Source organism: Rattus norvegicus, chromosome 12 (assembly GCF_036323735.1).
Source record: "Rattus norvegicus strain BN/NHsdMcwi chromosome 12, GRCr8, whole genome shotgun sequence".
In the NCBI taxonomy this organism is placed as follows: Eukaryota; Metazoa; Chordata; class Mammalia; order Rodentia; family Muridae; genus Rattus; species Rattus norvegicus.
Window position 1 is genome coordinate 40,694,294 of NC_086030.1, and position 13,000 is coordinate 40,707,293.

Consider the following 13,000-nt stretch of genomic DNA (forward strand, 5'->3'; position numbering starts at 1 on the left):
AGCACTGCCCTTCCCCAGTTCCAGACCTAGCATGACAGTAGGGGTCCTGGTGTGTTGGAGAGAGGATAAGGGGACAAGGAGGCTGAGTGTGACCAGACTGCCATGTACATATATGAACTGTCTGTGAACTAGTTGAAGAACTAAGAAAACTGTATATATCTCAGTAACTTGATAATCTCAATGCCTGCTCTCAGGTTGTAGAGAAAGGCGAATCAGGAGTTCAAAGTCATTCTTAGGTACATAGCAAGTTCTAGGCCAGCCTCAGCTACAGGAGACCTTGTCTCAAAAAAAAAAAAAAAAAAAAAAAAAAAAAAAGAAAGAAAGAAAAGAAAAAAGAAAAAAGAAAAAGGAGCCACCATCCATGAAAATAGATACAGAGGCGAATGGACAGAGAACCACCAGATTAATGGACAGAGTCCAGACACCCAAAGGGTCCTTCTTTGGGGATCTGTTCTCTTTAGCACACTACAAGGGGCAGCAGGCTGATCAGTCATAAAAAGACTCTCTTCAGCCATCAGCATGACACCTCACAATGGTGCCAAGAACACTCGGTGAGAAAGACAGTCCCATCAATAAACATTTGCTGGCGAAACTGGATAAATGCGTGTGAACAACTAAAGTAGACCACACCCTCTAACACACACACGAATCAACTCGAAATGTACTGCACACCTAACCAGGGACCTGAGCTGTGGCTCAGTTGGTGCAGTGCCTGCCTCGCATGCATGAAGCCCAGGGCTGGGTCTCTTGGCTCAAATACTACGAGTCATAGTGAGTTGTAGGAAAAATGTGAAAGCTCAAACGCTGAGTCACAGAGAGCAGGAAAGAAACTGCAAGGCGAAGGTGTGGGGCCGCAGTTCTCAACCTGTGAACTATGACCCCTTTGGGAGTTGAAGGACCCTTTCCTAGACTTCACATATCAGATAGCCTACATATCAGATTCTGATTCGTGACAAGAGCAACATTACAGCTAGGAAGTAGCAATGAAAATAATTTTATTGTTGGGGTCACCACAACCTGAGGAACTGTTAAAGGCTGGAAGTCTAGGAGGGTGGGAGCCGCTGCAGACAAAGGTAGACAGCGTGTGGAGAGTGCTTTCCTTTGGTAAGAATTCTTTGCGAGGACTCAGGCGAGGCAAGAAGAGAATTAAGTGTCTATTAAACTACAGAGGCAAGACCCAAGCCTGTGGAACCTAAGAAGATACTTGTAAACCATTCATCTAGTAATTTCTGAGAGCATAAAGCTGACATCAAAACCCAAATTAATCCAAATCTTTCAACGGGCTAAGGAATGCAGTAGACTCCTCTCCAGAGAAGACACAGTCGCTCATGCAGTTCTGAGGCAGAGCTTACACAGCACACACACAACACAGACTTGATCCTCAGTATTGGGGCCTGGAGGAGTGAGGAGAGACCCTAGTGCCAAGCCCTAGACCTTGGCACTAACGTAGGGGATTTCTAATTGGAAGAATTCTGGGCTACCTGGTTATTTCTAGGCTTAACCTGTGCTTCGCTTCGTCCTGTGATGTTGTCTCAGAAGACAAACATTCCATCCAGCAGAAACTTCAAATGGCCAGGAAATGTCCATGAATGTTATGAAGCGACACATAACTGCAGGAGCTACTGAAGCATTAGAAATCAAACCAGGAGATGCAATGCATGACTGAACACTAACTCGGATGTAAAGGGAATTTGCACACGTTGTTGATGGGAATTGACCCGCACCATTGTCACAGAAACCACTGTGGAGAGAGTCCTCACAAAATGTAAGAGACTATAGGAGCTCTATGACTCAGCAGCCCCACAGCCGGCTACACTCCAAAGGTGAGAACTGTGGGAGGTGATGGAAGTCAGATAGCAAGAGAAGCTAATCCTCTATGGGACTGAAAGGCTGATCTTGCTGAAGAACAGCGTGGATGATGGTCACCAGGGACCAGGCGGGGTGGGAAGAGGAAGGTGGAACACAGGTCAGTTAGGTTCACAGGGATTTGCTTCAGAGTTTACTCCCCCCCCGCCCCCCCCCCCCAGCTGGGGACCGAACCCAGGGCCTTGCGCTTCCTAGGTAAGCGCTCTACCACTGAGCTAAATCCCCAGCCCCAGAGTTTACTTCTAATGTGTGGCAGCACAGTGGGTAAAATATAAAGCAACCTACCCCGCTTCGGAGTTGGGAGAAGAGCATGGGACTCCCAACATATAAAAGTGACTGATACTTGAAGAGCTGGAAATACCCTAAGTGTTTCTCTGGATGGAAAGGTATTCTGGGACTTGGAAACCCAGGAACCCCACAGCTCTGAGGGGAAGCTTCCTCAGCAGAGGTGCTCAGTTCCCAGGGGAGGGTACCCCAACTGAGCTGAGGAGCTCAGAAGCCTCAGCCCCACGTTGTTCACTGCTTTTTTTCTTGACTTCTTCTGGGTGAGTCACTCCACACGGTAATTCTTGCAAAGGAGATTTATTAAAGGGAAGAATCTGGGAGGGAGGAATGAATCCAGGGACGACTGCCACCTGCTTGCAAGGATTTAAACCCTAAGCTTGGGGAGCTCAGGGGTTGGTGGCTTTTTTCACCCCCTTTCCCTGCCTCCCATCTATGGGTTAGGGTGGGAAGTCCTTCCTGGCTTCAGCTGGCCTTGCTCTATCCCTGTGGAGCTGCTCAGGGAGGCTGATAGGAGGTGCTGACAGCGTGAGGCTCCTGAGGGGCATCTCCTGCTGAGGCAGGAAAGGCTCCCTTGCTGGCTACAGGCTGAGACGTGCAGCCATTTTGGTGCAGCCATTTTGATAGGAGCTGCCATTTTTAACTATTCCTGAGGTGGCATCTTACCCTGGCTGTCGGCTGGAGTGGAAAGGATGAGCCAGCCGATGCTTTGACAGCTTTTGTGGTGTGCCACTTACAGACTAAAAGTACCCCGCCCCTTTACTGTCCATGCTCACACAGGGAGAATTAATGCACTGCATCCTATACGATACACAAATATACCTCATGAAAACTTACTTTGTGTGTCTGTGTGCACACTGAGTGAGTTCATGTGGTCCATGTACATGTGGGTGAATAGAGGCTAGAAGGAAGGCCAACAGATGTAATCCCACAAACTGCCAGGACCATGGGGAACAGGAGGAGTTTCAGGCTAGCCTAGGCTACCTGGTAGAACACTGTCACATAAACACACACACACATAACCACACATAACCTTAGAGAATCCGTGTGTTGGGGTTAGGCCAGCCACTGTGGACACATTAACAGGAAGGCACCATGCTGTCTTCCATAGCCTCTGAGAAGCTGCAACCCTAACCCATCTGTGCTATAACATACAGTGAAGAGGGTCAGCTCAGTGACCTGGTCTAACACAGTGTCCTATATTTGTGTATAGTCATCATGTCTCTCAGAGCTCAAAAATTGTCCTGGGTTAGGATGCTCCTATCTATAGAGCAAGGGCTTTAGAGGTCAGGAAACAGATAACAGAGTGTGCCCACCTATGTTATCTCTGAGCTCCTTGATTTGGAACATCTGGGGTTAGCTGAGCAACTGACAACAGGAAGAGTGAGAGCTGTGGGGGAGGGGTGTTCCGTGTGGCTCTGCTGAGTGAGCTGTAGGGATGTTACAACCTCTCTCAAGGTACAGTCCCACGTAGTAGAGTCAGTTTGTCAAGGCACATCTCTTCATCTTGTCAAAGGGACTTAGAGATGGAGTACAGGAGCTGACTTTGAAAGAAGCAACCAAGAACAGAAACTGTCTGAAAGAGCACAGAGGTCAGAGTTGCCAGGACGAGAGCCAGCCAGAAAGCTAAGCTCACAGAGGTGGGGAGGAACCAAGCCTTAAAGACCCAGCATAGGTGTGGGGACAGTATCCGAGTCTCCAGGTCAGGAGCACTGCTGCTGTCACTGATGTTTGACACAGGCCCCATACAATCAACTGAGTCAGGAGGGCCATGGCAGAACTGGTCACAGTGAGACATTCAGTGTCCTCTTTCTCTTCCAAGTAGATCTCCATGTGGCTTTGTAAGAGGTTGGGGGTGTACTTCAGACTTGGTATCCGCAGATGGAGAGACTAAAGCTGGAGCAAATCCAAACACAATTGTGCATCAGGCTGGTGGCCATGTTGCTCTTGGCAATAATTTTTCTCCTGAGCACGCTCTGTGACCTAGGATCTGTATATGACTCTTCCTATGAAACTGTCATCCCCGAAAGACTGCCAGGCCAGGGGAGTGACGATCCTGGAGGGAAGGTGTCCTACGTGCTGTTGATGCAAGGCCAAAAGCAGCTGCTTCACCTCGAGGTAAAGGGACACTACTCTGAGAGGAACTTCCCGGTCTACAGCTACCACCATGGTATCCTGGGGCAAGAAGTGCCCCTCCTCTCCCAGGCCTGCCACTATGAAGGCCACATAGAAGGGGTGCCAGGCTCCTTTGTTTCTGTCAGCATCTGTTCAGGCCTCAGGGGGGTCTTGATCAAAGAGGAAACAGCCTATGGCATCGAGCCCCTGCTCTTTTCCACAAACTTTGAGCACATCCTCTATACCATGGCGCACCAGCCTGTGGTCCTCTGCAATGTCACTCCTACAGACAGCCTGGGGGACTCCAGCCAGCGACAAGGGAGCAGCAAGACCGATGAGCTGCTGGCTCTGTCTGACTTGTGGTCACACGCCAAGTATGTGGAGATGTTTGTCGTGGTCAACCACCAGCGCTTCCAGATGTGGGGCAGTGATGTCAACACGACGGTCCAGGCGGTAGTGGACATCATTGCTCTGGCCAACAGCTTCACTAGGGGAATAAACACAGAGGTGGTGCTGGTGGGCCTGGAGATCTGGACAGAGGGGGACCCGATAGAGGTCCCAGTGGACCTGCAGGCTACACTGAGGAATTTCAACTTGTGGAGACAGGAGAAACTCATGGGCCGGGTCAGGCACGATGTGGCACACTTGATCGTCGGGCATCGCCCAGGAGCGAACGAGGGCCAGGCGTTTCTCGATGGTGCCTGTTCAGGCGGGTTTGCGGCGGCCGTGGAGGCCTTCCATCATGAGGATGTCCTCCTGTTTGCGGCGCTCATGGCCCACGAGCTTGGGCACAACCTGGGTATCCGGCACGACCGCCCAGGCTGCACCTGTGGTCCTAAGCACCTCTGCCTCATGCATGAGATGATCAGTAAGACCAGTGGCTTCAGCAACTGCAGCTCTGACCACTTCCTCCGTTTCCTCCATGACCACAGAGGGGCCTGCCTGCTTGACCGGCCTTGGCACCAGAGCCACAAGCGCAGAGATGCCCATTGTGGAAACGGTGTGGTAGAGGAGTCGGAGGAGTGTGACTGTGGTAATGCCTGTGATAAAAACCAGTGTTGTGATGAAAAGTGTAAACTGAAGGAGGGCGCGCAGTGCAGTAATGAACTCTGCTGTCTTCATTGTAAATTTAAGAATAAAGGAGCTGTCTGCCGACCTGCTCAGGGACTATGTGACCTGGAAGAGTACTGCAATGGGACCTCTGCAGTATGCCCCAATGATAGGATAGCTCAAGATGGCTCTATATGCCAGGAGTCATACTTTTGCTTCGGGGGTCAGTGCAGGGACCCTAGCTCTCAGTGTTCACATATTTTTGGGTTTGGTTCAAGGTCTGCCCCAGATGAATGCTACACATCTCTGAACAAAAGAGGAAACCGGTTTGGAAACTGTGGCCCGTCCTCTGACTCTCCAGGAACATATGTCAAGTGTTCAGATCAAAACATACTGTGTGGAAAACTTATCTGTACAGAGGTAGGCTACCTGCCACCAATCAAAGACAAGCACATGCTGATTCAGATCCCGCAAGTGGAGGACTGGTGCTGGAGCATGGACGCTTTTGACAAGACAGATGCCTTTGATGAGGGGTATGTGTGGACCAACACTTCCTGTGGCACAGGGAAAGTCTGTGAGAACTCCATTTGTAAGGACTACACCATAGTCCCGAATCCCTGCAAAGCAGAGAGTATCTGTAATGAGCACGGAGTGTGCAATGATCTGGGGAACTGCCACTGTCTGTTTGGCTTTGCACCTCCTGACTGCAAGGAGGAAGGCACTGGAGGCAGCGTGGACAGTGGTCCCACTGTTATTCCGCCAGATGATTTTAACACGGGACAAAACGCTACCCAATCCAGTAGAGAGGACCTGATACTTAACCTAAAACTCATCGTCCTGGCTGTCATTCTGGTGCTCATGATACTCCTTATAATTACATGCATCATAACTGCCTACAGCAAGTCAGAGCCTGCTTCTGAAGGAGAGCCTTCAGAGATCGAGAAGGTTCCAGAAGAGGAGGAGGAGGGGGAGGCCCTACCCGAAGAGGAGGAGATCAAGGAAGAAGCAGAAGAGGCAATAGGAGAAGAGGAAGGAGAGGGGGCAATAGGAGAAGAGGAAGAAGAGGGGGCAATAGGAGAAGAAGGGGCAATAGGAGAAGAGGAAGGAGAGGGGGCAATAGAAGAAGAAGGAGCAGAAGAGGAAGAAGGGGAAGAAGAGGGAGAGGAATAAGTGGGGGATATAAAGCCGATAACCAGCTGCGCCTCTCGCAGCCTGATAATGAGGCTCCGGGGAGCAGAGGCTCGGGGACCAAGAGCTGCCACATTCACTGGCAAGGGAGGAAGGAGCTGTTTGTCACCACTGTCTGTCGACAGCTGCTTACATAGTACGCCAGTACTTTCCACATTTCATTTGAACTTGTCCGATCACTTTGGATATTCTTGTTCTCGCATCTATGGGCTGATTTTCTTGGTCACCAGCAACTGTTCTTCTGGACACGCTTTCTTCTACATAGATTATTATTATTAATTTTTTGGTATGCAATATACTATGTTCCTGAACTTCTCCCTATTCCCGGGACTTTTATCTCAATAACAATTACCTATTATGTGGACAATTTCCATGACCTTCACTGTTCTAACTTGCCCAAAAAGTATATATTCAAGGATGAGTCTTTAATAAAACTACTAATGTTAGTCACGTCTCAGGCCCCAGGTACGTATCCACTGAGTGCATTTTGTTGTTAGGGAGCAGCCCTGACTTTGGATGGAGTAGAGAAGCCAGCGTTACAGACTCCAGCCATAGCTCAGGGACAGAGTGCTTGCTATGCCAACAGAGAACTGGAGTTCAGATCCCCACACTCACTGACAAAGCAGGTGTCTTATGTATGCCCATAACATGGTGTGGCAAAAAAAGAAGGATCATCAGGACTTGGTGGCTTCTAGCCTGGAAAATTCAGGCTCAGTTCAGGGAAAGACCCTCCTCCAAAGGAATAGGCAGGGAATATGAGAGGAAGATATGCAACACCTCTGCGCCTCTGCGTCCATACATATATGAGCATAGCACAACAAGCATATGTGACATAGAAGAAGAGGACAAGTACTAAGTCAGCCGTCCTGGTAGTGTGTGCCATGCTGACAGCTTTCAGAAGGCTCAGGCGAGGAGGCTGCAAGTTTATGGCCAGCCTGGGCTTCCTACCAAGACTTAGCCTAAAAACGAAATAAAGCAAAACGAAGTTGTTTTGTGCTAAGTTCTTAGAAAGTACAACCTTTCTCATGAGCCATCTTGCACACGTTTATGGTACTATGAGGAAAATGTTCAGTAGTCCTCATGTTGGTATGCCCATAGTATCCAGCCACAAACTCCACAACAGGGTCTAGTGACGGCCTACCTTCCTCTCCTTGCCTTCCTTGGGCTGCCTCAAGCCAGCCAAGACCCTGACACTCTCCTTGTTTCCTAAAGCCAATTCCCAATTCTTTATTTGCCTCTAGACTTGGAAGAAACAAAGGGAAATGACAGTGTGGAAAACATGCTGCAGACAGCAATGCTCTCAAGTCCAGTGTTCATGTTCCTCCCTGGGGGCCAGGATCAGATGTGTCTCTCCCTGGGCCTGATCTCATCTTTTCTCATTCCTTTGAGTCAAACTGCACACCCTTGTCTGGAGCTCAACTGAGGAAAAATAAAATAACAAGAGACCCCATATTGACACACATACATATGAACCTGACATTTATTTTTTCTTCAAGAGATGTAAATAAGTCTAGTACTTGTTAAAGTAATGAGTCTCTTAGATAGAAAGCGGCTATATCTCCCTGAACGAGCAGTTGGAGAGTTCCTTCCGAATTCGCCCACAATTGCTACTGGCCATGGCCCTACATTTCCTTTCAGCTCTTCAGTCTGGGGTGTGGCCATCAGTCTGGGGTGTGGCCAGCAGAGAGTCCACTCCTGGGACACATTCACTCCCTGACGGTGCAGTCCAGAGGCTCAAAGAACGGTGGAAGAGCTGGAAGCAAAGGCAAGAGGAGGCCTCGATGCGCTCGGGCTCCTGCTATAAACTCTCTTCTGTGAGCACAGCAGTGGGGTCTGAGTGTCTGCGTCACGGGGAGGCTCGCGCTTTATCTGCTGGAACTTGCACTGTGTCCAGCCATAAATGCCACAGTTGAGCAGCCCCTGGGATGCTGCTGTAAGAGCCTAGAGGAGATGGAGAGTGGGGGAGCCCAACCTTCAGTCTTGTTAAGTCCAGGGATAGGTCCCTTAGCCCTTATTTATAAAGCATGGTCACACATCGTGTGTGTGTGTGTGTGTGTGTGTGTGTGTGTGAGAGAGAGAGAGAGAGAGAGAGAGAGGAGATCTCAACTCAATCCTATATGCGACATTCTCATGTGAGCTACTGAACTAAACCCAAGATCACACAGACTCTGCATTATGCCTTGCTGTGGACAGCTCACATGACAGTAAAACAATAGCTTCAATTACTGATCCATTCCTCAGAGACAGCCGTTCTAAATCAGCACAGTACAAAAGCTTTCTTCTGATACCAGAGGAGAGAGGACAGGCATCCTTTTACTGCCTTGCACTCACTAGGAATAGTGTACACCATTTGATGTACTCGTAATGGGGGACATCAGCATTACCTGTGCCTCTCACCCTGTGAGACCTCATTCTACCTCCATGTCTTCAATATGTCAAAACAAAGCTGCCCAGAGATACATGTGCTCCACACTATACCCAGCAATACTTGTACTGGCTTGCCTTTGGTTAGATTTTTACATTCCTTAAAAGTGAGCATAAAAATCGGATGTTCTCTTTGCAATGCACAACAATGTACGGTGAAGGAAAACTGTGTGTTCTAAAATGGTAGGATAGGAGAATAGGGCACAGAGGTGCAGACACGAGGCTGTGGCTTTGGAAGGCATTACCTGGAGCACAGAGAGGGCCACGTGCAGGGAGGTCTCCTGCGGCTTGGTCAGCTTCATGATCAGCAGTGTGACAGCTGCAAACACAGGATGTGAGATGCTGTCAGCCCTCAGTGCGCAGGACTGGATAGAAGCTATAGGAGGCTGAGGGTCAGGGCCAAGGTTAACCGATGTGTAAGCCTCTGAGCCTTGGGCATTTGATCTCTAGTCCTTAGTGATTAAAGTTTGCAGACCGATGCCTGGTGTAGTGGTTCATGTCTTTAATCCCAGGACTTGAGGTAGAGCAGAGGCCAACACAGGCGGGTGTCTGTGAATTTGAGGCCAGCCTAGTCTATATAATGAGACCTTGTCTCAAAAAATAAAACCAAAACCAAAATTTAAGTAAATAAATAAAATGTACAAGCTGGACAAGAATATGCAGTCTCGATTTTGGTGAGATCATTTTGTTTGACTAACCCCACAGTCATTTTCTTCACCTCCCGACTCTTTTGACTAAGATACTAACCTGGGCCCCAGCAGCACACAAAGGCCGCTGGGAAAAAACGCACTCGCTGACCCACCGTGTGGATCACTGCCCACTGCTCGCTCTCCAGAAGGCCCATGGATTTCACAAACTTCTTATATAACGTCTGGGCGAGGACGAGTAAGACCTAAACATGAGTGTGATCGTGAAGAGTTGGCCTATGGCTTGTAAACACTTTAGAAGGCTCACTCTACAAGGAGCCATGTCAGGAAAAACCACTCCCCTACCTGCGCCATGCGAGCAAGCTCTGGAGAATTGCCCAGGCCCAGAGTCTCACAGATACAAACAGGAACCAGACTTTTGGTTTTCGCGTTCAATACGTGAACATCATCAACCCCAGCTTTCCCCAGCCCTCAAATAAATCACAATCTATACAGGAAGGTGCTGCTTTCTTGTGGAGGTGGGACTTGTACATGGTTGGCACACATTCTACTAATGAGCTACATTCCCACCCAGGAAGTTAAGGGTAAGTTCTAACTAGCCCATCTCTTAAGATGTTTTACTGAGTCTCCTAGCATGTTTTACGCCTAATAGCCTGAGGTCCATCAGAGCAAAAGCTGAGCTAAGTTCTCAACTCTGAGCAGAAAGGAGTTTGAGGAAACCTCTTCTCACCCTTACAAGGGCTGTGGGTTGTTTGTCCCCATTTCCCAGTGATCTGCTAAGATGAGAAGACCAGGGACATTTCAGAAACACAATGTGCTTATTTTCTGGGACACAAACAGCCAATAATCTTGGTAAGAAATCTTAGCAAATCTGAATAGGTGAACTGACAACTCAGGCCCACTGTTTAACACCTGAAGGCGTTAATGAACTCAGAGTCTCAAGTGTAGCTTTTGCTCTTTGTCTGTCTTGGTCTTCAGAGGTAGGGTGTCCTGTAGCCCAGGTTGGCCTCACATTTGCTCTGTGACCCGGCAGGGATCTGGCTGGCAATTGTGCTGTGGGGCTCAATGTTTAGCTTCCCCTCCTAACCCTCAGCCCCGACCCCACCCCAGCTATCCCCCTGCTTCAGCTCCTGAGTCTGGCTGGCATCATGACAGCTGCGGACATTTTTACCTCGGAATGCTGGACTGTTTTAGACAGAAGCCTAGACTGTCAAAGCCTAGCTGAGCCAACTCATCTCTCTTCTCAGTCAGTTCCAAACACAACCCAGCAAAGTCAGTGATAAGTCAAGCTCCTTACAGAGTTTTGCACTGTCCCCCTATCAGAAGCCATCATAGCAGAAGCTAAAAACCAGCAGATGATCTTCCTGAGATGGGCCCGCCTTGGATTAAAGTCTGTGACGGCTCTGGTAGGCAAGGCCCAGGAAAAATCTATTTAAGGAAAGATTCCTGCTCTTCATAAGCTTTTCCTACTATTATTAAACATGTAACTATCACCAGGCATTGAGCAGATAGATCTCTGCAGACCTGCGAGGATGTAGTGGTCATCTTGTAATGATGTTAAACGGGCAAATAAATAATAATTCCACAGAACTCCTAATCTGATTCAAATAATTTTAGGAAGACAAGTTTGTAGAGATGGTCTTAGTTGCTAGAAAGATGGGATAAAGTAGAATCAGGAAGAGAATTGCCCACTCCACAGAATAGCAAGTTAAGACTGCATAATAGGAAATGCGGTGAACTTTCATAACCACATTAATAGAGAAACAGACAGGACAATTTTGTGTTCAAGGAAAGACATTTAGGTGTAAGGATAAAGTCACAGGTGTGCACTATGATAGGGCCAGGCCGTGTGAAACTGTAGCTTGAACTTTTAATGATGAAACACTGCTCTGTACTTAATATCAGCCTCCTCCTGTGACTCCCATTCTATGTAACAGTCTATCTCTGAGGTCATTTTCTTTTCTTTTTTTTTTTTAATTTTTTTTAATATTTTATTTATTGTATATGAGTACACTGTAGCTGTCTTCAGACACACCAGAAGAGGGCATCAGATCCCATTACAGATGGCTGTGAGCCACCATGTGGTTGCTGGGATTTGAACTCAGGACCTCGGGAAGAGCAGTCAGTGCTCTTAACCACTGAGCCATCTCTCCAGCCCTGAGGTCATTTTCTAAAGAACTTTTTGTCTAAGAAGGTATAAAAAGCCAGAGAAAAGAAAGTTGTTGGGGTTGGGGATTTAGCTCAGTGGTAAAGCGCTTGCCTAGCAGGCACAAGGCCCTGGGTTTGGTCCCCAGCTCCGAAAAAAAGAAAAAGAAAAAAAAAGTTGTTCGTTGTTGGTTGAACCAAGTTGGAGAGCTTTGTCACATACATATGTACATATATACATAATACATACATACATACACACATACATATATACATACATCTAAGTGGGTATGTCTGTCTGTCTATATGTTTGTGTGTAGGTATATGTACATGTGTGTAAGCACGCATGAATACTTGTGGAGTTGACTGTGACAGACAGTCTGGCCTGGCCAGGGTGTGTGTCTGAATGTCTGTATGTCTGCCTGTGCACAGCATCTTAACTCTTTTCCTCTCCTTCCTCTCTGGCACACAGAGAGTTAACCCGTTTATCCAGGGAGGTAGGTTTCTGGCTGACTCACCAGAGAAAGGAGGGCCAGCAGTAAATCTTTCAGCCCTATCTCCTGCTGTTCTATGACAAGGTGCTCACAGAAACTCAGACAGGCAGGTCAGCTACCACAGGAAAGTGACAGTAAATGTTATCCAGCAACCCTAAATATCTCCTAAGACCAAGTCCTTACCGGCCTCCTTGCTCTTCCCCTCCACTGCCTCAAAAAGAACCTACAAAAAAGAACAACAGCCAGGGCTGCGCCCGCCCCCCTGCTCCCCCATAACCAGACTCAAGCTCACTAAAAAAGAGACTCTGCAGAACAGGTCTGAGTTGTCAGCTGACAGTCTGCATGACCTACACTAGACTTCTGTGTGACAAGGACTTGACACTGAGAAGCAGGCTGGTGTGGCAGAGGCAAGGGTGCATACTGTACTTCATGCTGGACGGCTTTGTGACACATGTTCTAAAACTCAGCAGACAGAGACATCTGCCTGCCAGCCTTCCAAGTGCTGGGACTAAGGTACAGGCCACCACCTGGCTAACGGCCCTGCTTTCATTCTGTAGATTAGAGTGGCACTGACTGAGTAAGGGATGAGTACCCAGCCGGTTCACTCCAGTTAAACTAACGTACATGCGAATGTGGCTGAACCAGAAGGACCACGGTGCTTTCAAGCCTGGTGTGGTGGTGCACGCCTTTTATACTAGAACTTGGGGGCAGATGCAGATAAATCTGTGAGTTTGAGGCCAGCCTGGTTTACAGAGTGAGTTCCAGGACAGCCAGGACTAAACACACACA

The 13,000-nt window shown here is 48.3% G+C and overlaps 2 protein-coding genes across 20 annotated transcripts in view; one reads left to right on the plus strand and one right to left on the minus strand.

The window, feature by feature from the left end:
* Tmem116 (transmembrane protein 116) overlaps positions 1 to 13,000 on the minus strand; it is a 68,761-nt gene that overhangs the window by 12,948 nt on the left and 42,813 nt on the right. For 7 of the 19 annotated variants that reach the window (XM_039089786.2, XM_063271685.1, XM_063271684.1 and 4 more), the window contains 3 exons: positions 9,673 to 9,817; positions 9,171 to 9,244; positions 7,954 to 8,442 (listed from right to left, as the gene is read on the minus strand). The exons of 5 other annotated variants lie outside the window; for them this stretch is intronic. In XM_039089786.2, coding sequence (XP_038945714.1) covers positions 8,236 to 8,442; positions 9,171 to 9,244; positions 9,673 to 9,817 — 426 coding nt within the window. In that variant the 3' untranslated portion in view covers positions 7,954 to 8,235. Of the gene's footprint in view, positions 1 to 7,953; positions 8,443 to 9,170; positions 9,245 to 9,672; positions 9,818 to 13,000 lie in introns of those variants that run through there. 7 more of the 19 variants (XM_063271693.1, XM_063271687.1, XM_063271686.1 and 4 more) reach the window with 4 other exon arrangements.
* Positions 3,554 to 6,967, plus strand: Adam1b (a disintegrin and metallopeptidase domain 1b). The gene has a single exon (NM_001409170.1). The coding sequence runs from the start codon at positions 4,030 to 4,032 to the stop codon at positions 6,481 to 6,483; it is 2,454 nt and encodes an 817-aa protein (NP_001396099.1). The 5' UTR covers positions 3,554 to 4,029; the 3' UTR covers positions 6,484 to 6,967.